The sequence below is a fragment of the Musca autumnalis genome, unplaced genomic scaffold, assembly GCF_047663935.1.
Source record: "Musca autumnalis isolate F117 unplaced genomic scaffold, ASM4766393v1 scaffold_4, whole genome shotgun sequence".
Lineage (NCBI taxonomy): Eukaryota > Metazoa > Arthropoda > Insecta > Diptera > Muscidae > Musca > Musca autumnalis.
This window is the reverse complement of record NW_027411977.1, coordinates 225,805,111-225,831,751: the sequence shown is the minus strand read 5'-3', so window position 1 is coordinate 225,831,751 and position 26,641 is coordinate 225,805,111. Positions and strand designations below refer to the sequence as shown.

Below are 26,641 nucleotides of genomic sequence, written 5' to 3'. Positions count from 1 at the left end.
TTTTTGTGGTGAGTTCAAGAGAGTTGGCATACGTATGTTTTTTGTTATTGTAATGCTATAACATTTGATGATAAAGATGATGATTTCTAATCGATAGTATGTCGGTAGGTATGTATATAGTATGTACGATTAAATAGATAAATGTCTATATGTTGTTAATGTATATAATGTTTTAATAATAATAATAACTGTATATAGAGAATTTGTTTGTTTTGTATCCTGTGTTATGTATCTATTTTTCTTTTGTTTTTGTTTATTTGTTAGTAAGTTAAGGAACGTCTAGTCTTCTTTTTGCTTGTCTATTAGATTAGATTTGTTATTGTAATTTTTGTTGTTTTTTTATAGTTGTTGTAAGGAATACTTGAAGTTTCTAGGTTAAGTTGTTGCTGTTGTTGATGTTTTGTAAGTTAGTTTTATGGTAGATTATCATGATTAGGTTGCTGATTTGATGTAAATGCTGAGGAGGAGGAGGAGGAGGGGTTGGTCCCTGTCCCCGATGTGGACGAGGACAAAGATGCCGATCTTTGGCCATTTGTTGTAGTAGAAGAAGAATTAGAAAAACTAAGATTTGCTGGTGGTGTCCTGGGGGGAGGTGTTAAGGGCGGACGTTGCTGATGATGATAAAGTTGTTGGTGCTGCTGCTGCTGATGATGATGTAGACCATCATCATCATCACTTGAATCCACAATATTACGCAATGTCAAGGCATGAAAATCATTTAGGGTCTGCTCAAACAAATCTATGGTTGGTTGATCTGCTGTGGCAATAACCCTTTGTGTGGCACCCAAAAGATCTTCAGCAGCCCCCAATAGCTCACGACTACCACGTTCACGTGGCAATGTTGTTGGTGATGCAGTGGAGGTTAAACCTCCCGTTAGACTACCACTTAGTCGAGCTAGTTGTTGGTTACTGGTGTTGTTGCTACTGTTGTTGCTGCTGCTGCTACTAATTAAGGCTAAGTCATTTAAATTAAGCTCACCCGTAGTTGGATTAAAACTGTTGTTGGCTGTTGACTGGTGTTGCTGCTGCTGCTGCTGTTGATAACTGGAAGATCCTGTGTGATTGGAATTTGTGGAACGTGTCAGTTCATCGGCATGCGCCAATGTGGAACCAATTATATCACTAGCTATCCGTAGGGCGGCATCTGTGGCTGCAGCTGTGGACACCAATTCACTGGGATTGATAACATAACCACCCAAACCATAGGTTAAACGTAGTGGTCCGCCGCCTTGTGTATTATTGGCATCCATGCTGTGGGCACCACCCATTAAAGCATTCTCATGGAGATCAAGGTCATCATTGTGATATCTAGAAAACAGGGAGAGAGTGAGAAAAAAGTGAGATTGTTGTAAGAATAGGATAACTATTAAGGTAAATAAGATATTTAGACCCTTACGTTAGTCTACTGTGGAGTAGATGGATCTTAGATGTCCCTAAGGGGTATCTACTCCATTTGGACGACCCTAAGGGTCATCTACTCTATGGTAGACTCGTAGAGTCGTATACTATATAATAGATGTCTCTTAGGGTCGTCTTCTACACAGTAGATGTCCCTCAGGGCCGTCTACTATGGAGTAAATGGCACTCAGGATCGTCTACCATAAAGGAGATTGTCCTTAGATTAGTCTATAATAGAGCAGATGACTTTTAGGGTCGTCTACTATGGAGAAGATGGCCCTTGGGGTCGTCTACCACAAAGTAGATGGCCCTTAGGCTCGTCTACTATAGAGTAGATGACCCTTAGGGTCGTCTACCACAAAGTAGATGGCCCTTAGGCTCGTCTACTATAGAGTAGATGGCCCTTAGGGTCGTCTACTATAGAGTAGATGGCCATTAGGGTCGTGTACTATAGAGTAGATGGCCCTTAGGGTCGTCTACTATACAGTAGATGGCCCTTAGGATCGTCTACTATAGAGTAGATGGCCCTTAGGATCGTCTACTATAGAGTAGATGGCCCTTAGGGTCGTCTACTATAGAGTAGATGGCCCTTAGGGTAGTCTACTATAGAGTAGTTGGCCCTTAGGGTCGTCTACTATAGAGTAGATGGCCCTTAGGGTCGTCTACTATAGAGTAGATGGCCCTTAGGGTCGTCTACTATAGAGTAGATGGCCATTAGGGTCGTCTACTATAGAGTAGATGGCCCTTAGGGTCGTCTACTATAGAGTAGATGGCCATTAGGGTCGTCTACTATAGAGTAGATGGCCTTTAGGGTAGTCTACTATACAGTGGATGGCCCTTAGGGACGTCTACTATACAGTAGATGGCCCTTAGGGTCGTCTACTATACAGTAGATGGCCCTTAGGGTAGTCTACTATACAGTAGATGGCTCTTAGGGTAATCTACTATACAGTAGATGGCCCTTAGGGTAGTCTACTATACAGTAGATGGCCCTTAGGGTCGTCTACTATACAGTAGATGGCCCTTAGGGTCGTCTACTATACAGTAGATGGCCCTTAGGGTCGTTTACTATACAGTAGATGGCCCTGATGGTCGTCTACTATACAGTAGATGGTCCTTTGGGTCGTCTACTATAGAGTAGATGGCTCTTAGGGTCGTCTACTATAGAGTAGATGGCCCTTAGGGTCGTCTACTATAGAGTAGATGGCTCTTAGGGTCGTCTACTATAGAGTAGATGGCCCTTAGGGTCTACTATAGTGTAGATGGCCCTTAGGGTCGTCTACTATAGAGTATATGGCCCTTAGGGTCGTCAACTATAGAGTAGATGGCCCTTAGGGTCGTCTACTATAGAGTAGATGGCCCTTAGGGTCGTCTACTATAGAGTAGATGGCCCTTAGGGTCGTCTACTATAGAGTAGATGGCCTTTAGGGTCGTCCACCACAAAGTAGATGGCCTTTAGGGTCGTCTACCACAAAGTAGATGGCCCTTAGGGTCGTCTACCACAAACTAGATGGCCCTTAGGGTCGTCTACCACAAAGTAGATGGCCATTAGGGTCGTGTACTATAGAGTAGATGGCCCTTAGGGTCGTCTACTATAGAGTAGATGGCCCTTAGGATCGTCTACTATAGAGTAGATGGCCCTTAGGATCGTCTACTATAGAGTAGATGGCCCTTAGGGTCGTCTACTATAGAGTAGATGGCCCTTAGGGTAGTCTACTATAGAGTAGTTGGCCCTTAGGGTCGTCTACTATAGAGTAGATGGCCCTTAGGGTCGTCTACTATAGAGTAGATGGCCCTTAGGGTCGTCTACTATAGAGTAGATGGCCATTAGGGTCGTCTACTATAGAGTAGATGGCCCTTAGGGTCGTCTACTATAGAGTAGATGGCCATTAGGGTCGTCTACTATAGAGTAGATGGCCTTTAGGGTAGTCTACTATACAGTGGATGGCCCTTAGGGACGTCTACTATACAGTAGATGGCCCTTAGGGTCGTCTACTATACAGTAGATGGCCCTTAGGGTAGTCTACTATACAGTAGATGGCTCTTAGGGTAGTCTACTATACAGTAGATGGCCCTTAGGGTAGTCTACTATACAGTAGATGGCCCTTAGGGTCGTCTACTATACAGTAGATGGCCCTTAGGGTCGTCTACTATACAGTAGATGGCCCTTAGGGTCGTCTACTATACAGTAGATGGCCCTTAGGGTCGTTTACTATACAGTAGATGGCCCTGATGGTCGTCTACTATACAGTAGATGGTCCTTTGGGTCGTCTACTATAGAGTAGATGGCTCTTAGGGTCGTCTACTATAGAGTAGATGGCCCTTAGGGTCGTCTACTATAGAGTAGATGGCTCTTAGGGTCGTCTACTATAGAGTAGATGGCCCTTAGGGTCTACTTTTTTTTTTATATAATTCAAATTCTTTATTGGTGCATATAAAAAGTTACAAATTCATATGTCCCGCGAAGCTTTTCGCTTGTCTGCAGGATTATTACAATGTAAGTGTATACGTTTTATTATACAATATTGTTCAGTTGTAATGTTATAATTGAGGGAAAATTAAAAAAACAAGAGTTATTGCGAATTTATGAAGTGGATTTTATACAATTTCTTTCTTTTAACTTTATTTCTTATATTAAGCAATTCTAGTGGCAGCTCGTTTAGTGTTGTCGGCAGACTCACTGCTAGGGTTCGTCTGCCATATTCATTTCTAAATTTTGGGATATAGTATCTTCCTTCAGCTCGTCTTCTTGTATTTTGGGTGTGGTGAATGTGTTGTAGTAAATTAGTATCGTCAGAAAATTCGTGTAATATTGTGGTTTTGTAAAGATTTGTGATGTTTAAAATGTGTAGGTTCCTGTAATGTGCGTTATCGTTATCAGATTGGTGTTGTTGTGTTATTGCCGATTGTATGTCATTATCTCGAGTGATTGTTAGTTGATTTGCAGGTTGGTCAATTCCGATTTGGGGTTGGTACAAGTCTCGTTTTCGTAATAATTTGTGTAGGATTTTCACCACTCTGTTTTGTGCAGTTTGCAATATTCTGCGATTTGAAGCATTACCCCATGCGGTTATACCATGTCTTAAGTACGATTCAACAAGCGAGAAATAAGCTTGCCTTACGACCTGGTAAGGGGCACAATTACTCAAATGGTAGATTGCGTATGAAGACTTTCGTAATTTCTTCCTAACATTTTCAATGTGTGGTTTCCATGTGAAATGACTATCAAGAAGGATTCCAAGATATTTATATTGGCTTACCACTTCTATCTTAGTTGTGCACGTTTCAATGTCTTCGTTGAAGTTGGGATTTGTGTGTAAACAGTTGTAATTGTGAAAAGTTATGGATAGGTTTTTTTGAGAAATATGTTTAGGTCTGAAGTGCATTAATTTTGTCTTGTTGGCGTTGATAACCAAACCATTATCATGACACCATTTAGTCACCACATTTATCTCACTTTGCATTCTTAATTCGGCCAATTGGATGGATTTATCAGTCACTATTAACGTTGTATCGTCGGCATATGTAAATGTTGTGCTGTCTTTCAGATATTTTACCATGTCGTTGGCATAAATGATAAACAGTATGGGTCCAAGTTTTGAGCCCTGTGGAACTCCATACTCAGACCTGTAGGCATTACTTGTATGGTTACCTACCCTTACTTTGAAACTACGGCAATTTAAGTAGTTTTCGAACCATTTTAGGCTATGTCCTCGTATTCCATTTTTTTCGAGTATATCCAATAATTTTTTATGTGATAGCGTATCAAAAGCTTTGCTGAAGTCAATAAACATAGCTATGCAATGCTTTTGTTCGCTAAGATTTTGGTTTATTACGTTTGCAAACTGTCCCAGGAGTTGATTAATATTTTTACCTTTTTGGAAGCCATACTGGTTTTTGTTTATGACTTTATATTTTGTTATGAAAGTGTTTAATCTCCGCGTAATAACTTCTTCCAACACCTTTTCTATAATTGGCAATATGGAAATTGGTCTATAATTTTCATATGCTGACTTGACGCCGTTTTTGTATATGGGGCGAATTATAGACATTTTCAATAAATTAGGAATAATACCCTCTTTCATGCTTCTATTTATAAGGTCAGTTAAAGTTTGGGCAATATATTCAACGTTGTTTTTAAGATCGATTGCTCTAATACCATCACTTCCAGCACTCTTTCTCGTGTTTATGTTTTTTATAATATTTTCCACTTCCTCAATATTAGTGTCTTCAAGAAACATTGTGTTTGGAAGGCTTGCTGGAATGCTTGGTAGAGTCTTTTTCTCACACGTATGTACGATAGTTTCAACGTTTCTTTGGAATTGTTGTGCAAAGTTTTCAGTGATATCTGTTATGCTCTTGTTAGCGAAGTTTGTTTTTATAGTTTCGTCGATGTTGGGGGTTTTTTTTCCGATGATTTGGTTTATGGTCTTCCAGGTCTGTCGCATATCACTTCTATTATTCACAAATTCTCGGTAATAGTAACAGTTTTTGGCAAAAATAATTCGTTTGTTTAGCTGATTGTTAAATGTTTTGTATATTTTTTCGTTAGCTGAATTTTTGTTTTTGCGATAATTTTTATACAGGATATCTCTTATGTTGCAGCTGTTTATCAATTCATTTGTTAGCCATGGAAATCCATTTCTACTTTTAGTTTTTGTTTTTCTTGTCTCAGAGCATTTTTCATAAATATCGCAAAATGTTTTGTAAATCTTATTAAATAGCTCATCAGCACCACCATTAGATATGTTAAAATTTCTCCAATCAATGTTTTTTATAAAGCTATTTACTTTATTATTGTTGAATCTAATCTTATTTTCATTATCTGTTCTCTTTGCCATGGTATCTGTTTCGATGCAACCAAATAATGTATAATGATCGGATATTGTTGTAGCGATTATAGCGGATTTAGAAATGTATTTCACATTATGCCTAACGAACATATGATCTATACATGTACTACTTCCACTACGTTCATCCTCTCTAGTTTCGCCATTAATAAGACAATTTAATCCATTTGACGCACACATATCCAAGTATTTTTTAGCAGATGTGTTATCAATGCTTATGTCGAGATTCATATCTCCGGTAAGAATAATGCCGTGTTTCTTATTGATTGCATTCAGCGATTGATCAAGTTCATTAATAAAGCTGTTTATGTTTAGATTGGGTGGTCTATAACATGGCATTAATGTGATAACTTCACCCTTATTAATTTGTAGTTCAACTTTTATGGATTCAAAGTAGTTTGTACTTGAGCTTACAGTTTTAAAGTATATACTCTCATGTATGTATATTGCTATCCCTCCTCCTCTTCCTTCGCGGTTTAAAAAAGTGGAATTGTAGCCATTTATTTGATAAAATTCTGTTTCGTTATCATCTATATTTGTTTCAGTGAGAACTATAATTTTTATTTTATAAATTAAGTTTTTTATTCTTGTTAAAAATTCAGTGAAATGTTTTCTTATGGACCTGATATTCATGCATAATATTGAGATTCGATGGTTTATATCATGCTCATCAATTTCATCAAAATTGTTCAAAATGATATTTTTAATATTCATTTTTATATTTATAATTGTTGTTTAGAGACTATTGTAGATAATTATCTTTTTAACTTTTTCATAAAAAAGTTAAGAAAAAATAGGCTTTGTTGATTTGTTACTTGTAATTGAAAATGTTCGTATTAGACTTCGAACCACAAATATAAAATAATATTGTTTATTGTGATCTTGTTATCAGCTCAATATCAGCAGCGTTATTGATAATAATTTGTTGGGAGGTTTCGTTTTTTCTAGCATAAATATGCCCATTCCTGACCCATATAAATTTCCAGCCATTTTCCTTGGCCTTGGTTTTGGCCAACCATAATAGTCTCCTATAATTCGATGTTAGTTCATCGTTAACGTATATGTACTTATTTGTGGGTATGGTACTGTCATTTAAAATGTTTTCATCTACCCTATGCCCCTTTAATTTAGCCATTATCTCCTTCTTTTTGCTCAGGGTAGAGAACTCCACTATTATCTTATTCCTTGATTTCACATGGTATGCATTTTCCATATCAGCGCCGGTAACTTCGACGCCCACTGAAGCTGCAATTTTTGTTATTACAGTCTCTGCATTCATGTTGACAGCGGTAGTGGTGTTTATTTCTACATTTCTACGTATATTTTGTTGCTCAAGTATATTTATTCTCTTTTCCATCTCCCTGATCTGCATACTTTTTTCTTGGTCTTTTCTTTGAAGTTCAATGACCTGAGACGAAATATTGGACAGCGTCTCATTTATCTTACTGAGGTTTGAGTTGATACTCTCTGTCATGTTGTTGTTTGCGAGAGTAAATGCATTCATGTTTACCATCATTTGCTGCATGGTAGCCTTAATCTCTGCCATGTCTGATTTGAGCTCTACGTATTGAGTGGTGTAGTTGTTGTGATATTGAGAATCAGTTAGTGGTGTGTAGTTGTTGTTGGTGATATTTGCTGTCTGCCTATCTTTAAAACGTTTGCTGTTGGTGTTGTTTTCATCATCTTCTCTCTGCTTCTTAAATTGTTGTTGACAGTCAGGCTGTTGTGCAGTTTCATCATCACGTTGGTTTTGTTGTGCTTGTTCACTTGCTGTGTCTTGCATATCATTAGTATTGGATAGCGTGTGTGTAGTGTTGTTGGGAGATTTCGCCCTTGCTCTGCAGTTTTCGCACTTCCACTCTAATTTTCTACTTGCACCCATAGTCTTGTAACTGAGTTCGGAGAGACCACTGCAAGCTGCAAAATGATATTTCTTGTCGCAGCAGCGGCACCATACACAAGAAGTCGACGATATTGCTGCGTTACATTTGTTACAAACAACCGTAGGCACTTGTAACAACTCCATTTTTGTTTTTGTTTTTTTAGATTTTGCAGTCAAAAATTATGAAAACAAAAAAAAATTTAACTTCAAAAATGGAAAATATTGATGCGATGCGCGATATTTGAAACACTTCTGTTGGCTTTGATAGTCACAACTGAACTATAGTGTAGATGGCCCTTAGGGTCGTCTACTATAGAGTATATGGCCCTTAGGGTCGTCAACTATAGAGTAGATGGCCCTTAGGGTCGTCTACTATAGAGTAGATGGCCCTTAGGGTCGTCTACTATAGAGTAGATGGCCCTTAGGGTCGTCTACTATAGAGTAGATGGCCTTTAGGGTCGTCCACTACAAAGTAGATGGCCTTTAGGGTCGTCTACCACAAAGTAGATGGCCCTTAGGGTCGTCTACCACAAACTAGATGGCCCTTAGGGTCGTCTACCACAAACTAGATGGCCCTTAGGGTCGTCTACCACAAAGTAGATGGCCCTTAGGGTCGTCTACTATAGAGTAGATGGCCCTTAGGGTCGTCTACTATAGAGTAGATGGCCCTTAGGGTCGTCTACTATAGAGTAGATGGCCCTTAGGGTCGTCTACTATAGAGTAGATGGCCCTTAGGGTCGTCTACTATAGAGTAGATGGCCCTTAGGGTCGTCTACTATAGAGTAGATGGCCCTTAGGGTCGTCTACTATAGAGTAGATGGCCCTTAGGGTCGTCTACTATAGAGTAGATGGCCCTTAGGGTCGTCTACTATAGAGTAGATGGCCCTTAGGGTCGTCTACTATAGAGTAGATACCCTTAGGGTCGTCTACTATAGAGTAGATGGCCCTTAGGGTCGTCTACTATAGAGTATATGGCCCTTATGGTCGTCTACTATAGAGTAGATCGCCCTTAGGGTCGTCTTCTATAGCGTAGATGGTCCTTAGGGTCGTCTACTATAGAGTACATGGCCCTTAGGGTCGTCTACTATAGAGTAGATGACACTTAGGGTCGTCTACCACAAAGTATATGGCACTTAGGGTCGTCTACCACAAGTAGATGGCCCTTAGGGTCGTCTACCACAAAGTAGATGGCCCTTAGGGTCGTCTACCACAAAGTAGATGGCCCTTAGGGTCGTCTACCACAAAGTAGATGGCCCTTAGGGTCGTCTACTATAGAGTAGATGGCCCTTAGGGTCGTCTACTATAGAGTAGATGGCCCTTATGGTCGTCTACTATAGAGCAGATGGCCCTTAGAGTCGTATACTATAGAGTATATGGCCCTTAGGGTCGTCTACCACAAAGTAGATGGCCCTTGGGCTCGTCTACTATAGAGTAGATCTTGAAATTCGAGATAAGCTATCATTTGCTATGATTTCGACAAGTGGTGCTGATGGTTGGTCGACGATGAGTGCTACGTCGTCCGCATAACCCACTAGTTTGGTACCAGGTGGAAGACTCATGTTTAATAGGTTATCATACATTAGGTTCCAGAGGAAGGGACCTAGTATAGAGCCCTGTGGCACTCCAGATGTTATTGTATATGATTTGACTCCATCTACTCTATAGTAGACGACCCTAATGGCCATCTACTCTATAGTAGACGACCCTAATGGCCATCTACTCTATAGTAGACGACCCTAAGGGCCATCTACTCTATAGTAGACGATCCTAAGGGCCATCTACTCTATAGTAGACGACCCTAAGGGCCATCTACTCTATAGTAGACGACCCTAAGGGCCATCTACTCTATAGTAGACGACCCTAAGGGCCATCTACTCTATAGTAGACGACCCTAAGGGCCATCTACTCTATAGTAGACGACCCTAAGGGCCTTCTACTCTATAGTAGACGACCCTAAGGGCCATCTACTCTATAGTAGACGACCCTAAGGGCCATCTACTCTATAGTAGACTACCCTAAGGGCCATCTACTCTATAGTAGACCATCTATTCTATAGTAGACGACCCTAAGGGCCATCTACTGTATAGTAGACGACCCTAAGGGCCATCTACTGTATAGTAGACGACCCTAAGGGCCATCTACTCTATAGTAGATGGCCCTTAGGGTCGTCTGCTCTATAGTAGACGACCATAAGGGCCATCTACTCTATAGTAGACGACCCTAAGGGCCATCTACTCTATAGTAGACGACCCTAAGGGCCATCTACTTTGTGGTAGACGACCCTAAGGGCCATATACTCTATAGTATACGACTGATGAGACCGACTCCTAATCTCATCACTAAATTTAACCTAAGGAAACCGAAGAAAGGAAAACGCGCGCGAACGATGTTGTTCGCTTCGTTGCTTTAGAGAGACTCATTTTATTTAGTATTCATTCTTAACTCTAGACCTTACAATCTACACATAGACAATACATACATATCACTTATGTACGCAGTACATAACATTCTGATGCACCTCACGCACACAATGTGTTGCAGGCGATCGACCTTTTGTGCATTACCACACAGCAGGTATAAGTGCTGTGGGTAATAAAAATACATAATTTATGGCCGACAGTTTTCTTATCTTTAAATACAGATTCTAATCTACCTGAGCCCATAACAGAGAGAACAATTCTACAAAATTGTCCATACTCCCCGCCGTGAAAAGATCCTAATCTTTTAACAATTATATGTATGTATGTATATGGATCTTATCTTTTTATAACCTAAATAATTTTTAGTATTATTACAATTACATTTCATTTTGTAACTGCTGAAGGCATTACTTAGATTCTAAAACTAATAATATGAATGCAAACAATTATTATAACTTAATTCTAGGTGATGGCACCCAACACCTTCAGCAACCAGCTAGGACTGGGATTTCTTTTCCATTGCTTAATTACATGGTAAATCCATTTTCTTCGTAGAGGATGGTTCTCGCACCTAAAAATTGTTTCATTGATTATACGATGACCTGACACATGACGTATATTTGTACGCTTGACACGATCTGCACCAGCAACTTCTTCTTTATTGACATTATATAGCGTTGTCCTTATGTTTTCTCCACTTTTCCATTTTCGTGGCTTCATCATTATTTTTGTTGGTGGTTCTTGTGCTGTATCCGTTACAAACCTTTGAGATACGGTAGCACCGCCATCGATTTGCACTTCATTGGTAGTTTTCTGTTGTACCCTTGCCTTAGGATCACCATTGGAAATTTCGATGTCATCCTCTCTGCTGGTTACAACCCATTCCGTTTGGCTACTATCTTCTTCGCCACACAGTAGTTTGTCGTAGGCAGAACTTTCTTGTAGCTGCTGTGCCATTTCATCACGGCAACATTGTAGTTCAGCTTCCATATTGGCGGAATCAGTAACATGCTGTGCACGTTCATTGTCGAGCAATTTCTCTAAATCATAATTTCGGGCATTCACTGCAGCATTTGTAGATTCCAATGCAACAATTCGGCTCTTCATGATATTAATTTCAGCACGACTAGAACTCATTTGTCCTTCGAATTGGGCACGCAACTCTTGCAATGTGGCTTCATACTGTGCAGAAAGACGAGTGCGCAATTCATTAATTTCTTCTGCATGAATTTGGTCCTTGAAGGTAAGTTCTGAACGTAGAACCTGAATATTGTTTCTCAGATCCATACGAAGCAGAGATTCGTCTTTGAGACGTTTACGGGCTTCGTCCAGCTCTTTGCGTAAAGACTCCAATTCTGTCTGCACTTCACAAAAATCTTCCACAGCCTTTTCCTTTTCAGCATAAGCAGCATTGAATCTGGCGCTAAGGTCTTCAGCTCGTGACTCATAGAACCGAGTTTTTTCTTCAGCAATTCTGCAGTCCTTTGTTTTTTTACTCAATTTGGACTCCAGTTTTTCATTTTCCTCTCTTAGCCGGTTTATTTTACTTTCAAACTTTCGCGAAACATCACCGCGACCGTTCTCATTTTTCCTTTCCGTAGTTTCCCCTACACTACCTGTAAACTTTACTATTTTCTTAAGTTCAGGAATAGTCACATTTTCAACTTTCCTAATTGAATTACTATCTACCTTAATAGTATTTATCTTGGGAAACCATTTCCCATTGATTTCTTCATAATCTTTTACCTTCACCTCTTTAGGTGCTACTCTAGAAATTTTCCCAAATCTCACCATGCGGTAACAAATTTGTAAAAAATTGAAATTCTCTACGAGATTATCCTCTTTAGGAAACTCATTCAAATATTGCATCAGTACTGATGACGCAATATCATATCTATCTTTGACATCTTCTACACTTAGAAACTCATTCCTTATCTCAGTCTCCAGCGCATTTAATGAATATTCAAACTCTCTAATTAAACCTCCTTTTAATGTTTTTGAATGGCGCAGTATGTTTCTTTTTTCATACTGTTCCAATGGACTTAAGCTGTCCATCTCAGCTATATATTTATATCTAGAAAGAATTCGCAACTCCGACGAATCCCTATTTGATTCTAAGCCCAAATCTATTCTAATCTGACGATCTAAATAGTCGAACTTTTTTATTGCATATCGCACACCTGAGGCGAATATGCTATGCATTTCATATGGAAATTTTCCCATATGCCGGAGCTCCCTATCATTGTCTAAAAAATCCTTTCTGGATTCCGTGAAAGAACTAACAATGACTTCACACTTTTCCCTAGTTTCTCTTGCTACACTTGTTTGAGCAATTTTGCTCATTTTTAAGTATAGCGACACAATATATTCGCCCAACATCTTTTGATGCTGAATGAATTCTCCAAAATTCATTTTGACGAAAAAATATTGTGCGCCTTTAAGAAAACAAATTCAATTTTTTTTTTGTTTCTTTAAATAAACATGTTACCAACCTAACGTAGTCACTTTTTTTTAAGTTTCACTACGTGTCACTAACACTATACTAAATAGACGGATACACTATCACATTTCACTATGGTCCTAGCCTATCCTAGCGGATAAATACAACGCAGTAACTTTTTTTCTACGCGCTTATCCCGCTATTATCTATCTACGCGAACTATTACGTGTCTTTTTTTAAACACGAAACAATCACTGTGGGGTCACCAAAATGATGAGACCGACTCCTAATCTCATCACTAAATTTAACCTAAGGAAACCGAAGAAAGGAAAACGCGCGCGAACGATGTTGTTCGCTTCGTTGCTTTAGAGAGACTCATTTTATTTAGTATTCATTCTTAACTCTAGACCTTACAATCTACACATAGACAATACATACATATCACTTATGTACGCAGTACATAACATTCTGATGCACCTCACGCACACAATGTGTTGCAGGCGATCGACCTTTTGTGCATTACCACACAGCAGGTATAAGTGCTGTGGGTAATAAAAATACATAATTTATGGCCGACAGTTTTCTTATCTTTAAATACAGATTCTAATCTACCTGAGCCCATAACAGAGAGAACAATTCTACAAAATTGTCCAACGACTCTAAGGGCCATCTGCTCTATAGTAGACGACCATAAGGGCCATCTACTCTATAGTAGACGACGTCGTCTACTATAGAGTAGATGGCCTTTAGGGTAGTCTACTATACAGTGGATGGCCCTTAGGGACGTCTACTATACAGTAGATGGCCCTTAGGGTCGTCTACTATACAGTAGATGGCACTTAGGGTAGTCTACTATACAGTAGATGGCTCTTAGGGTAGTCTACTATACAGTAGATGGCCCTTAGGGTAGTCTACTATACAGTAGATGGCCCTTAGGGTCGTCTACTATACAGTAGATGGCCCTTAGGGTCGTCTACTATACAGTAGATGGCCCTTAGGGTCGTTTACTATACAGTAGATGGCCCTGATGGTCGTCTACTATACAGTAGATGGTCCTTTGGGTCGTCTACTATAGAGTAGATGGCTCTTAGGGTCGTCTACTATAGAGTAGATGGCCCTTAGGGTCGTCTACTATAGAGTAGATGGCTCTTAGGGTCGTCTACTATAGAGTAGATGGCCCTTAGGGTCTACTATAGAGTAGATGGCCCTTAGGGTCGTCTACTATAGAGTATATGGCCCTTAGGGTCGTCAACTATAGAGTAGATGGCCCTTAGGGTCGTCTACTATAGAGTAGATGGCCCTTAGGGTCGTCTACTATAGAGTAGATGGCCCTTAGGGTCGTCTACTATAGAGTAGATGGCCTTTAGGGTCGTCTACCACAAAGTAGATGGCCTTTAGGGTCGTCTACCACAAAGTAGATGGCCCTTAGGGTCGTCTACCACAAACTAGATGGCCCTTAGGGTCGTCTACCACAAAGTAGATGGCCCTTAGGGTCGTCTACTATAGAGTAGATGGCCCTTAGGGTCGTCTACTATAGAGTAGATGGCCCTTAGGGTCGTCTACTATAGAGTAGATGGCCCTTTGGGTCGTCTACTATAGAGTAGATGGCCCTTAGGGTCGTCTACTATAGAGTAGATGGCCCTTAGGGTCGTCTACTATAGAGTAGATGGCCCTTAGGGTCGTCTACTATAGAGTAGATGGCCCTTAGGGTCGTCTACTATAGAGTAGATGGCCCTTAGGGTCGTCTACTATAGAGTAGATGGCCCTTAGGGTCGTCTACTATAGAGTAGATACCCTTAGGGTCGTCTACTATAGAGTAGATGGCCCTTAGGGTCGTCTACTATAGAGTATATGGCCCTTATGGTCGTCTACTATAGAGTAGATCGCCCTTAGGGTCGTCTACTATAGCGTAGATGGTCCTTAGGGTCGTCTACTATAGAGTACATGGCCCTTAGGGTCGTCTACTATAGAGTAGATGACACTTAGGGTCGTCTACCACAAAGTATATGGCACTTAGGGTCGTCTACCACAAGTAGATGGCCCTTAGGGTCGTCTACCACAAAGTAGATGGCCCTTAGGGTCGTCTACCACAAAGTAGATGGCCCTTAGGGTCGTCTACTATAGAGTAGATGGCCCTTAGGGTCGTCTACTATAGAGTAGATGGCCCTTATGGTCGTCTACTATAGAGCAGACGACCCTAAGGGCCATCTACTATAGAGTAGATGGCCCTTAGGGTCGTCTACTATAGAGTAGAAGGCCCTTAGGGTCGTCTACTATAGAGTAGATGGCCCTTAGGGTCGTCTACTATAGAGTAGATGGCCCTTAGGGTCGTCTACTATACAGTAGATGGCCCTTAGGGTCGTCTACTATAGAGTAGATGGCCATTAGGATCGTCTACTATAGAGTAGATGGAGTCAAATCATATACAATAACATCTGGAGTGCCACAGGGCTCTATACTAGGTCCCTTCCTCTGGAACCTAATGTATGATAACCTATTAAACATGAGTCTTCCACCTGGTACCAAACTAGTGGGTTATGCGGACGACGTAGCACTCATCGTCGACCAACCATCAGCACCACTTGTCGAAATCATAGCAAATGATAGCTTATCTCGAATTTCAAGATGGCTTGCATCAAAAAAGCTTGCACTTGCTGCGGCCAAAACAGAAGCAATACTCATAACGAGTAGACGAAAGTTCAACTATCCTAAACTAAACGTTGACGGTTATAACATTGAGATAAATAAAACATTAAAATATTTAGGAGTGATCCTTGACTGGAAGCTCTCTTTTGAACCACATGTCAAAACCATAACAGAGAAAGCGCTAGCAACTGCTAAGAACATAGTAAGGTTGATGCCAAGTATGAGAGGCCCAAACCAATCAACAAGGCGACTAATAGCTACAGTAGCTTATGCGCAAATGACGTACGCGGCTCCTGTCTTCAGCGAAAGCATTTCAAGAAGCTCCCAACTGCGTAAACATCTAGAGAGAGTGCAAAGAGCATGCACGATACGAGTTATATCGGCATTCCGAACAACGTCAACAGCGGCACTGTCCGTGCTGGCCCGTATACCACCGATTCATCTAACCCTACGTGAAAGGAGTTACATATGTTCCAAGAATGGCAATCCTCATGGAATAATAGTGTTCAAGGCAGATGGACCTTTAAAATAATCCCACACATAGAACCTTGGGTAGACAGAAAACATTGTGAACTTAACTTCTATTTAACACAAGTGTTCAGCAATCATGGAAATTTTGGGAGCTATCTTTTCAGATTCAAGTTAAAAGACAATGCAGTATGTGAACTATGCCACCTTGGCGAAGACAATGTGCAACATACACTTCTACAGTGCAAAATTTGGGAGAATGAGAGAGTGCGATATGAAATACCTAATCATATAACCATTGATGATTTTTTCCAGGAAATGCTGGAGACAAAGAGTGTATGGATGAAATACACTACATTTGCACAAACACTTATGGCAGAGAAAAACAAATATCGCCAAAGATAACAGTCGAACCCCTAATCACAACATATAATGGATGGGGGAGTAGATACAATTAAGAAAGCTGATGAATCCAGTCTATGAACTCCACTCCGAAGTAATGCGCAAGCGGTCCCGGAGTGGTTGTTCCTGTGTAGGGCCACTATTGATAGCGCGCTATCATTACGCCCATAAAAAAAAAAATAGAGTAGATGGCCATTAGGGTCGTGTACTATAGAGTAGATGGCCCTTAGGGTCGTCTACTATAGAGTAGATGGCCCTTAGGGTCGTCTACTATAGAGTAGATGGCCCTTAGGGTCGTCTACTATAGAGTAGATGGCCCTTAGGGTCGTCTACTATAGAGTAGATGGCCCTTAGGGTCGTCTACTATAGAGTAGATGGCCCTTAGGGTCGTCTACTATAGAGTAGATGGCCCTTAGGGTCGTCTACTATAGAGTAGATGGCCCTTAGGGTCGTCTACTATAGAGTAGATGGCCCTTAGGGTCGTCTACTATAGAGTAGATGGCCCTTAGGGTCGTCTACTATAGAGTAGATGGCCCTTAGGGTCGTCTACTATAGAGTAGAAGGCCCTTAGGGTCGTCTACTGTGGAGCAGATGGCCCTTAGGGTCGTCTACTATGGAGCAAATGGCCCTTAGGGTCGTCTACTATGGAGCAAATGGCCCTTAGGGTTGTCTACTACGGGGCAGATTGTCTTTAGGGTTGTCTACTATGGAGTATATGGCCATTAGGGTCATCTACTATAGAGTAAATGGCCCATAAAGGAGATTGTCATCTGCCACAAAGTAGATGACCCTTAGGCTCGTCTACTATGGATCAGATGGCCCTTACGGTCGTCTACTATAGTGTAGATGGCCCTTAGGGTCGTCTACTATAGAGTAGATGGCCCTTTGGGTCGTCTACTATAGAGTAGATGGCCCTTAGGGTCGTCTACTATACGGTAGATGACCCTTAGGGTCGTCTACTACACAGTAGATGGCCCTTAGGGTCGTCTACTATACAGTAGATGGCCCTTAGGGTCGTCTACTATACAGTAGATTGCCCTTAGGGTCGTCTACTATACAGTAGATGGCCCTTAGGGTCGTCCACTATACAGTAGATGGCCCTTAGGGTCGTCTACTATACAGTAGATGGCCCTTAGAGTCGTCTCCTATACAGTAGATTGCCCTTAGGGTCGTCTACTATACAGTAGATGGCCCTTAGGGTCGTCTACTATACAGTAGATGGCCCTTAGGGTCATCTACTATACAGTAGATGGCCCTACTATAGAGTAGATGGCCCTTAGTTTCGTCTACTATAGAGTAGATGGCCCTTAGGGTCGTCTACTATAGAGTAGATGGCCCTTAGGGTCGTCTACTATAGAGTAGATGGCCCTTTGGGTCGTCTACTATAGAGTAGATGGCCCTTAGGGTCGTCTACTATACAGTAGATGGCCCTTAGGGTCGTCTACTATACAGTAGATGGCCCTTAGGGTCGTCTACTATACAGTAGATGGCCCTTAGGGTCGTCTACTATACCGTAGATGGCCCTTAGGGTCGTCTACTATAGAGTAGATAGCCCTTAGGGTCGTCTACTATAGAATGGATGGCCCTTAGGGTAGTCTACTATAGAGTAGATGGCCCTTAGGGTAGTCTACTATAGAGTAGATGGCCCTTAGGGTCGTCTACTATAGAGTAGATGGCCCTTAGGGTCGTCTACTATAGAGTAGAAGGCCCTTAGGGTCGTCTACTATAGAGTAGAAGGCCCTTAGAGTCGTCTACTATAGAGTAAATGGCCCTTAGGGTCGTCTACTATAGAGAAGATGGCCCTTAGGGTCTTCTACTATAGAGTAGATGGCCCTTAGGGTCTTCTACTATAGAGTAGATGGCCCTTAGGGTCGTCTACTATAGAGTAGATGGCCCTTAGGGTCGTCTACTATAGAGTAGATGGCCCTTAGGGTCGTCTACTATAGAGTAGATGGCCCTTAGGGTCGTCTACTATAGAGTAGATGGCCCTTAGGGTCGTCTACTATAGAGTAGATGGCCCTTAGGGTCGTCTACTATAGAGTAGATGGCCCTTAGGGTCGTCTACTATAGAGTAGATGGCCCTTAGGGTCGTCTACTATAGAGTAGATGGCCCTTAGGGTCGTCTACTATAGAGTAGATGGCCCTTAGGGTCGTCTACTATAGAGTAGATGGCCCTTAGGGTCGTCTACTATAGAGTAGATGGCCCTTAGGGTCGTCTACTATAGAGTAGATGGCCCTTAGGGTCGTCTACTATAGAGTAGATGGCCCTTATGGTCGTCTACTATAGAGTAGATGGCCCTTAGGGTCGTCTACTATAGAGTAGATGGCCCTTAGGGTCGTCTACTATAGAGTAAATGGCCCCTAGGGTCGTCTACTATAGAGTAGATGGCCCTTAGAGTCGTCTACTATAGAGAAGATCGCCGTTAGGGTCGTCTACTATACAGTAGATGGCCCTTAGGGTCGCCTACTATACAGCAGATGGCCCTTAGGGTCGTCTACTATACAGTAGATGGCCTTTAGGGTCGTCTACTATGGAGCAGATGGCCCTTAGGGTCGTCTACTATGGAGCAGATGGTCCTTAGGCTCGTCTACTATGGAGCAGATGGCCCTTAGGGTCGTTTACTATGGAGCAGATGGCCCTTAGGATCGTCTACTATGGAGCAGATGGTCCTTAGGCTCGTCTACTATGGAGCAGATGGCCCTTAGGGTCGTCTACTATGGAGCAGATGGCCCTTAGGATCGTCTACTATGGAGCAGATGGCCCTTAGGGTTGTCTACTATGGAGCAGATGGACCTTAGGGTCGTCTACTATGAAGCAGATGGCCCTTAGGGTCGTCTAATATGCAGCAGATGGCCCTTAGGGTCGTTTACTATGGTGTAGATGACGCTTAGGGTCGTCTGCTATGGAGTAGATGGCGCTTAGGTTGGTCTACTATGGAGTAGATGGCCCTTAGAATCGTCTACTTTGGAATAGATGATTCTTAGGATGGTCTATTAAGGAGTAAATGAGTGATATATTCCACTTCCGAGATTTAATTTTTAAATTCCCATAAATTTTGGTTTTCTTCACTTACCGACTTTGGCGATAGACCTGCTGGGCAAAATTGGAATCTGTTGTTACGGTATTACCCTCAATGCGTAGACCAGCTACACCTTTTTTGGGTATTGTTGCTAAATCACGTTTGACCCGGCGGCAACGGGCAGGTTCATTTTGACGCTGCTGGATCATGGCATCAAAGTCAACAATGTAAACATAGCCGGCCACCAGTATGGTACAGGAACGTTCACCTTTCTTAAAGGCCTCCTCCAGATCTTGGCTAGTGCGATCATCATATTGCCACCAACCTAGAGATAAGAAATGAAATAGAAAAAAGAAAGACAATGCCAGGAAGTGGAAAAAAGACAGAATTAAGAAAATAGAAGTAAAACATGGCAAAAAAATACTCAACATTATGAGAGAAATAAAATATTAAGAAAAAAACGTCTTTAAGAGATAATAAAGGTTATGATTTATTTGTGAATAATATTGTTATTTTTGTTTTGGTTAAAACCATTTATGGCAAGTACTAGTGGCCAATGAGTATTTCAATACTGTTATACATATGATACAATTGCTTTGGAAAAATGTTTTTGTGTGCAATTTGGAAAAATAAAATCTTTCTTGTCTTCGTTATTAATTCGCGAGCTTTTAGCCCTTTAGAATGGTGTATTCAAACGATAATCGTAAGGCCTTTGCCTATTACGATATCGGCGTGGCAATAAAGTTGAAATTCCTGCCACTCCTTTGGCAGGCAAACCTTTGGCACGACATATTTTACGCTTGCGATAGGGCATATCTTGGGGATATTGTACCATATTGACATAATCCAGAACATACATATTGCCACATATTTGTATTTTATATGTTCCGGCATTGTAATCAATCAATGAAGAGGGTGATAGTACAGCGGCAGGGCTATCACTATCATCGCCATAATCATCATCGTCATCACAATCATCCTCATCGTCGTCATAACTGTCACATTTATCTTCAAAATCTTCTTGTTCTTCATGAGAGGCACTATTGTGACCTTGTTGTTGTAGTTGAGAATTTCCTTGTGTTCTTTTTCTTTGATTTCTTTCTTGTTTTAGGATGGCCTGATCATCCTTCTTCTCTTCTTTTTTCACAGGCAATTCATCCGGCCTAGGCCTTGGTTGTTGCAACAATTGAAAGACCTCTTCAATTTCTAATGCGGTACGTTTGTCGTATGCCCACCAGCCACCTGCAGAAGGAGTAGTAGGAGGAAGGTGGGCATTAGAACGAAAAAATGAAGAAAAAAACAAACGAAACAAATGGAAAAACAAAGAAGAAAGAAAGAAGAAAAACAGAAGTGTTGCAAAAAAATCACAACAAACTACAAAGCTACAGCAAATAGTATACGTGTGTGTGTGTTAATATTGGTGTTAGTGGTTAGTGGCTTACCATTGCGTCCTTCATAGAACCATTGATAGCCATCATCTGTGGCCTTGGTACTGCATATATCTTCAATGCCATTTACAAGCTGTGGATGATCAAGGAACTCCGGAGGAATTTCACGCCGACACATGGCACAACGACGATTTTTATAGGCAACACCCTGGAAAAGAGAAACAAAAATGTAATGAAAATTTACACAAAAAACGGTCGTTTAGTTTATAGTAGATGATCCTTAGGAACGTCTACTACGGACTAGATGGCTCTTGGGCATGTCTACTTTATAGTATAGTTTTGAGTATATGATAATTAGTCCGTCTGATTTGCAGTAGATTGGTCTTAGAGTCTATTACTACGAAGTTGATGGCCATCAGGGTCATCTAATACAGAGTATATGGTAGTCTAATATACAGTAGATGGCCCTTAAGGTTGTCTACTATACAGTAGGTGGCCCTTAGGGTCGTCTACTATACAGTAGCTGGCCCTTAGGGTCATCTACTATAGAGTAGATGGCCCATAAGGTCGTCTACTATAGAGTAGATGTCCCTTAGGGTCGTCTACTATAGAGTAGATGGCCCTTAGGGTTGTCTACTATAGAGTAGATGGCCCTTAGGATCGTCTACTGTAGAGTAGATGGTCCTTAGGGTCGTCTTCTATAGAGTAGATGGCCCTTAAGGTAGTCTACTATAGAGTAAATGGCCCTTAGGGTCGTCTTCTACAGAGTAGATGGCCCTTAGGGTCGTCTACTATAGAGTAGATGGCCCTTAGGGTCGTCTACTATAGAGTAGATGGCCCTTAAGGTCGTCTACTATTGACTAGATGGCCCTTAGGGTCGTCTACTATAGAGTAGATGGCCCTTAGGGTCGTCTACTATAGAGTAGATGACCCTTAGGGTCGTCTACTATAGAGTAGATGGCCCTTAGCCTCGTCTACTATAGAGTAGATAGCCCTTAGGGTCGTCTTCTATAGAGTAGATGGCCCTTAGGGTCGTCTTCTATAGAGTAGATGGCCCTTAGCGTCGTCTGCTATGGAGGAGATGGCCCTTAGGGTCATCTACTATAGAGTAGATGGCCCATAAGGTCGTCTACTATAGAGTAGATGTCCCTTAGGGTCGTCTACTATAGAGTAGATGGCCCTTAGGGTTGTCTACTATAGAGTAGATGGCCCTTAGGGTCGTCTACTATAGAGTAGATGGCCTTAGGGTCGTCTACTATAGAGTAGATGGCCCTTAGGGTCGTCTACTATAGAGTAGATGGCCCTTAGGGTCGTCTACTATAGAGTAGATGGCCTTAGGGTCGTCTACTCTAAAGTAGACGACCCTTAGGGCCATCCAGACCTCCGTCTGGAGGATTTTTTCTATAGCAAAAAATTTCCAGACCTCCGTCTGGAGGATTTTTTCTATAGCAAAAAATTTCCAGACCTCCGTCTGGAGGATTTTTTCTATAGCAAAAAATTTCCAGACCTCCGTCTGGAGGATTTTTTCTATAGAAAAAATTTCCAGACCTCCGTCTGGACGACTTTTTTCTATAGAAAAAATTTCCAGACCTCCGTCTGGACGACTTTTTTCTATAGAAAAAATTTCCAGACCTCCGTCTGGACGACTTTTTTCTATAGAAAAAATTTCCAGACCTCCGTCTGGAGGATTTTTTCTATAGAAAAACTTTCCAGACCTCCGTATGGACGACTTTTTTCTATAGAAAAAATTTCCAGACCTCCGTCTGGACGACTTTTTTCTATAGAAAAAATTTCCAGACCTCCGTCTGGACGACTTTTTTTCTATAGAAAAAATTTCCAGACCTCCGTCTGGACGACTTTTTTTCTATAGAAAAAATTTCCAGACCTCCGTCTGGACGACTTTTTTTCTATAGAAAAAATTTCCAGACCTCCGTCTGGACGACTTTTTTCTATAGAAAAAATTTCCAGACCTCCGTCTTGACGGTTTTTTTTTCTATTGAGAAAAATTTCAGACATCCGTATGTAGAATTTTTTCTATAGAAAAAATTTCCAGACCTCCGTCTGGTGGATTTTTTCTATAGAAAAAATGTCCAGACCTCTGTCTGGTGGATTTTTTCTATAGAAAAAATGTCCAGACCTCTGTCTGGTGGATTTTTTCTATAGAAAAAATGTCCAGACCTCTGTCTGGAGGATTTTTTCTATAGCAAAAAATTACCAGACCTCCGTCTGGATGATTTTTTCTATAGAAATAAATTTCCAGACCTCCGTCTGGATGATTTTTTCTATAGAAATAAATTTCCAGACTTCCGTCTGGAGGATTTTTTCTATAGAAAAAATTTCCAGACCTCCGTCTGGAGGATTTTTTCTATAGAAAAAATTTCCAAAACTCAGACTGGAGAATTTTTTCTATAGAAAAAATTTCCAGACCTTAGTCTGGAGGACCTTTCCTATAGAAAAAATTTCCAGACCTCTGGATTTTTTCTATAGAAAATATTTCGACCTCCGTCTGGAGGATTTTTTCTATAGCAAAAAATTTCCAGACCTCCGTCTAGAGGATTTTATCTATAGAAACATTTTTCAGTCTGGAAGATTTCTTTCTATAGACAGTAGATGACTCTTGATTTCATCTACTCGGTAATAGATGACACCAGATGTCATGTTCTCGACAGTGGATGACTTCAGATGTCATCATGGTTCCAGATGGGATCTACTCGACTCAACAACTTTCAAAAGATTTCCACGCATATCGGCTCAAAAATTCACGGCAATGCTTTCTCCTGGCACTTCAAAATATATCGTTTAAAATCCAAAATAGTCTTTAAAACCCCACATTTTGTGATCTCTGGGACCCTCTCGAAATACCCTATTAATATTCAAAATTCGGTGATTTGTTTGTTAGTCCTCATTCGCAAAGGCTTACAAATCAATTGCCATTTCACATTGAAATTCTTTTCTATTTTTTAATGGCAGCAATTAAGCAATTTCAATGCCTTTAGAATCCCATGTAAAACACAATCAATTAAGCCATCATAAATATTCAGCACTTGCATATCGCTCGGACGAATTAGTTGTCAGGTTTTTTATGTTAATGCATTATAGCTTGCAGAATTATATTAACGTCTTTTTTAATTTGTGATTATTGGACAATTAAAATGCACAATGCATATTGGCCATTTACGATTGGTTGTACTTGAGAGATTTACATTGCCGGTGGCAGGTGAACTTCCTCAAAACGAACAACCAAACATGGTAGGGTGTGTGAAAAAAAAGTAAACAAAAATTGCAGAATTTTTCAAATTTTTCTAAACACATGTTGTCAAGTGCTTCAATAGAAACAAACGTGTTGGAATGGTATTCACGTGCCTTCATAGACAATGCTAGTTGGGGAGTTTAGTTATGCTTCCGCTTTAACTATTCTACAATTACCATATGTGTTTGTTTGTTGTTATTAAACAAAGACTAAGATTCAAAATTCCTTCCTCATTACCGAAAAAAGCCATAAAAATTCAATCTTCTGTGTTTTACAACAAAATCATAAACAATTGAAGGTCACTACATGGGCCGTAACAACATAGAGCGGCGGGTGGCTAGTTTTCCGCATTGGATTTTTGCTATGCGCGTTTTTTGGGCATAATGGGGAAGCCAATCACCCATCAAAATAATCAGAAAAAAATTCATCAATATAGCCATACAGGCACAAACAAATATTATTCATAAGTGAGCTGGTAAGCAAGTAAATAAATATTGCTAATGCAAAACACGCACAAAAGCCGCGCTGCCACCGTCACTTAATATGGTCATAAAAGAAAACAAAGAAAAAAGTAAATAGACAACAAGAAGTTAAAAAACAAAACAAAATTTGTTAAAAATCCTCTTCCTCGCACTTACTTTGACGCATAAGAAACAGAAAATGTGGCCACAGGGCAAACGCGCCGGATGTATGCAGGTCTGTAAACATATAGGACATTCCAATTGATTGCTGGTGGTTGTGGTGCTATTGGCCGCCCCACCAGAAGTTGTGCTTGACATTGCAGCGCCGCCTGCTGCATCAGCTGATGACGTCGTTAAACCTGAAGTTGAAGGATTTTCATTTGTTAATGTCGAGGACGTGGAGGATGAGGTGGCATCTGCAATAAAGAAAAAATATGTCACATATACAAACAACAAAAATGCAAAAGTAATACAGTAATGCATTACAAAAAAAAACCTGTAGCATTCTCCCCATTACTCGCTCGTGACTTACCCTTTGAAGGATTTTCAATTTTGGGTTTTAATAAACCCATTGCTGCTCCAGTGCCAGCACTGGTTGTGGGTTCAGTTAAATCCACAACATCGATGTGTGGCTCAATTATAATAACTGATTCATCTAAATCACCGTCATTTTCGATATTTTGTTGCTGGTATTGTTGTTGTTGCAAATACATTACCGATATTACAGCTTGATTTTGATTGTTTACCGATGATAATGATGGTGGTGTTATTGTTGTTGCTGCCACTGCAACTACTTGTCCAGCAGTTGTTACTTCCTGAGCATCATCTTCCAAATTTTCCATATTGAAGGGGAAATTTGAAATTTTTACTTTATTTAATTGTTAAATAGTATTTTCTTTTTTTTACTGCACTTTCTGAATAATGATGCACACATACAAAGAGGAGCAAGAAATTTTTCACACGTACACAAACAATCGCGAGCAAAACCAATCAAGTTTTGTTGTATTGACTGCACTCCTCTCACTTTATCATAAACAACATTTCACAACATTCACCTTATTATGTCAATAAAGATTAATAAAAAAAAAAAGTATTTCACAATTCTCTTGTTGTTGGCTGACTTGTCCCGAGCGTCTTCCAGTTTTTTCAATGATTATTTTGCGAATGAAAGAAGGCTGGTGTTTGTTTTTTTCACACAAGAGGTTTGATTATGAACAAACAAGTCACTTGGAACTGTGCACACGTAAAGAGAGGCAATCAATATAAAATGACAACACCATTTGGCAAGTGGTTAGTGCAGTAACGTAACGTACATACGCCGTTGTAACGTTGATTTTTAAGAGGATTTGTGTCTGATTTGTGCTTAGGGTCATTATCTTGACATTTTTCCAGCGCTACATTTCAAATTATCCCTCAGAATATTTAATGTAGCACTTCTTGTCCATTATTACTTCGATAAAGACAAGATTCCCTACACCGGAAGCACTCTGTGACAATTCTTTTCATGCGGACGTGGTACAAGGTGGTTTATTGCTGCGGCTAAGCTCGCCGGATGGGAGGGGTTTTTCTTCCGCGAAATTGTACATTTAAAATTAGATTGTACCATTTAAATATTCTATTACGGAAATTCTTTAGAGTGAACAAGATGAAAAAAGGGGGATTAAAGTACTTATGTAACGGATGTATTTCAATTCCTATCCTTATGCTGTGCAAATTTAATAATGAACGCATAATTTCCAACTGTGTAGAGGTTTAGATGGTATACCTCTGTGGCTGCCCACCCCATATGACTTAAAAGTCATCCGTGGTATTTTCTAGCCACCTTATATTACTGAAAACACCCCTAATGAAACCTACCTATTTGATAATCACATTCAGTCCATTATTTTAAATAGATTCAAAACATATTTTTTTTGTTTCAATTTAGTGATAATTCATTTAATAATATAATTTATAATATTTAACATATTTCTTTTGACTTATATATATAATTGGTTTTTTTTTTATAAATATATA

At 40.4% G+C, this 26,641-nt stretch overlaps 2 protein-coding genes across 2 annotated transcripts; both read right to left on the bottom strand.

Moving 5' to 3' along the window:
• Positions 1 to 235: 235 nt before the first annotated feature.
• Rnf146 (Ring finger protein 146) lies at positions 236 to 25,877 on the bottom strand. The gene is made up of 5 exons (XM_073986920.1): positions 25,158 to 25,877; positions 24,803 to 25,041; positions 20,969 to 21,122; positions 19,581 to 19,851; positions 236 to 1,308 (listed from the first exon to the last, which is right to left on the bottom strand). Exons 1-5 carry the CDS (start codon positions 25,465 to 25,467, stop codon positions 414 to 416), a joined length of 1,869 nt encoding a protein of 622 aa, XP_073843021.1. The 5' UTR covers positions 25,468 to 25,877; the 3' UTR covers positions 236 to 413.
• Positions 6,977 to 10,548, bottom strand: LOC141403871 (uncharacterized). Its single transcript, XM_073986921.1, has 2 exons — positions 10,481 to 10,548; positions 6,977 to 8,440 (listed from the first exon to the last, which is right to left on the bottom strand). The coding sequence occupies exon 2, from the start codon at positions 8,272 to 8,274 to the stop codon at positions 7,120 to 7,122; it is 1,155 nt and encodes a 384-aa protein (XP_073843022.1). The 5' UTR covers positions 8,275 to 8,440; positions 10,481 to 10,548; the 3' UTR covers positions 6,977 to 7,119.
• Positions 25,878 to 26,641: the final 764 nt, after the last annotated feature.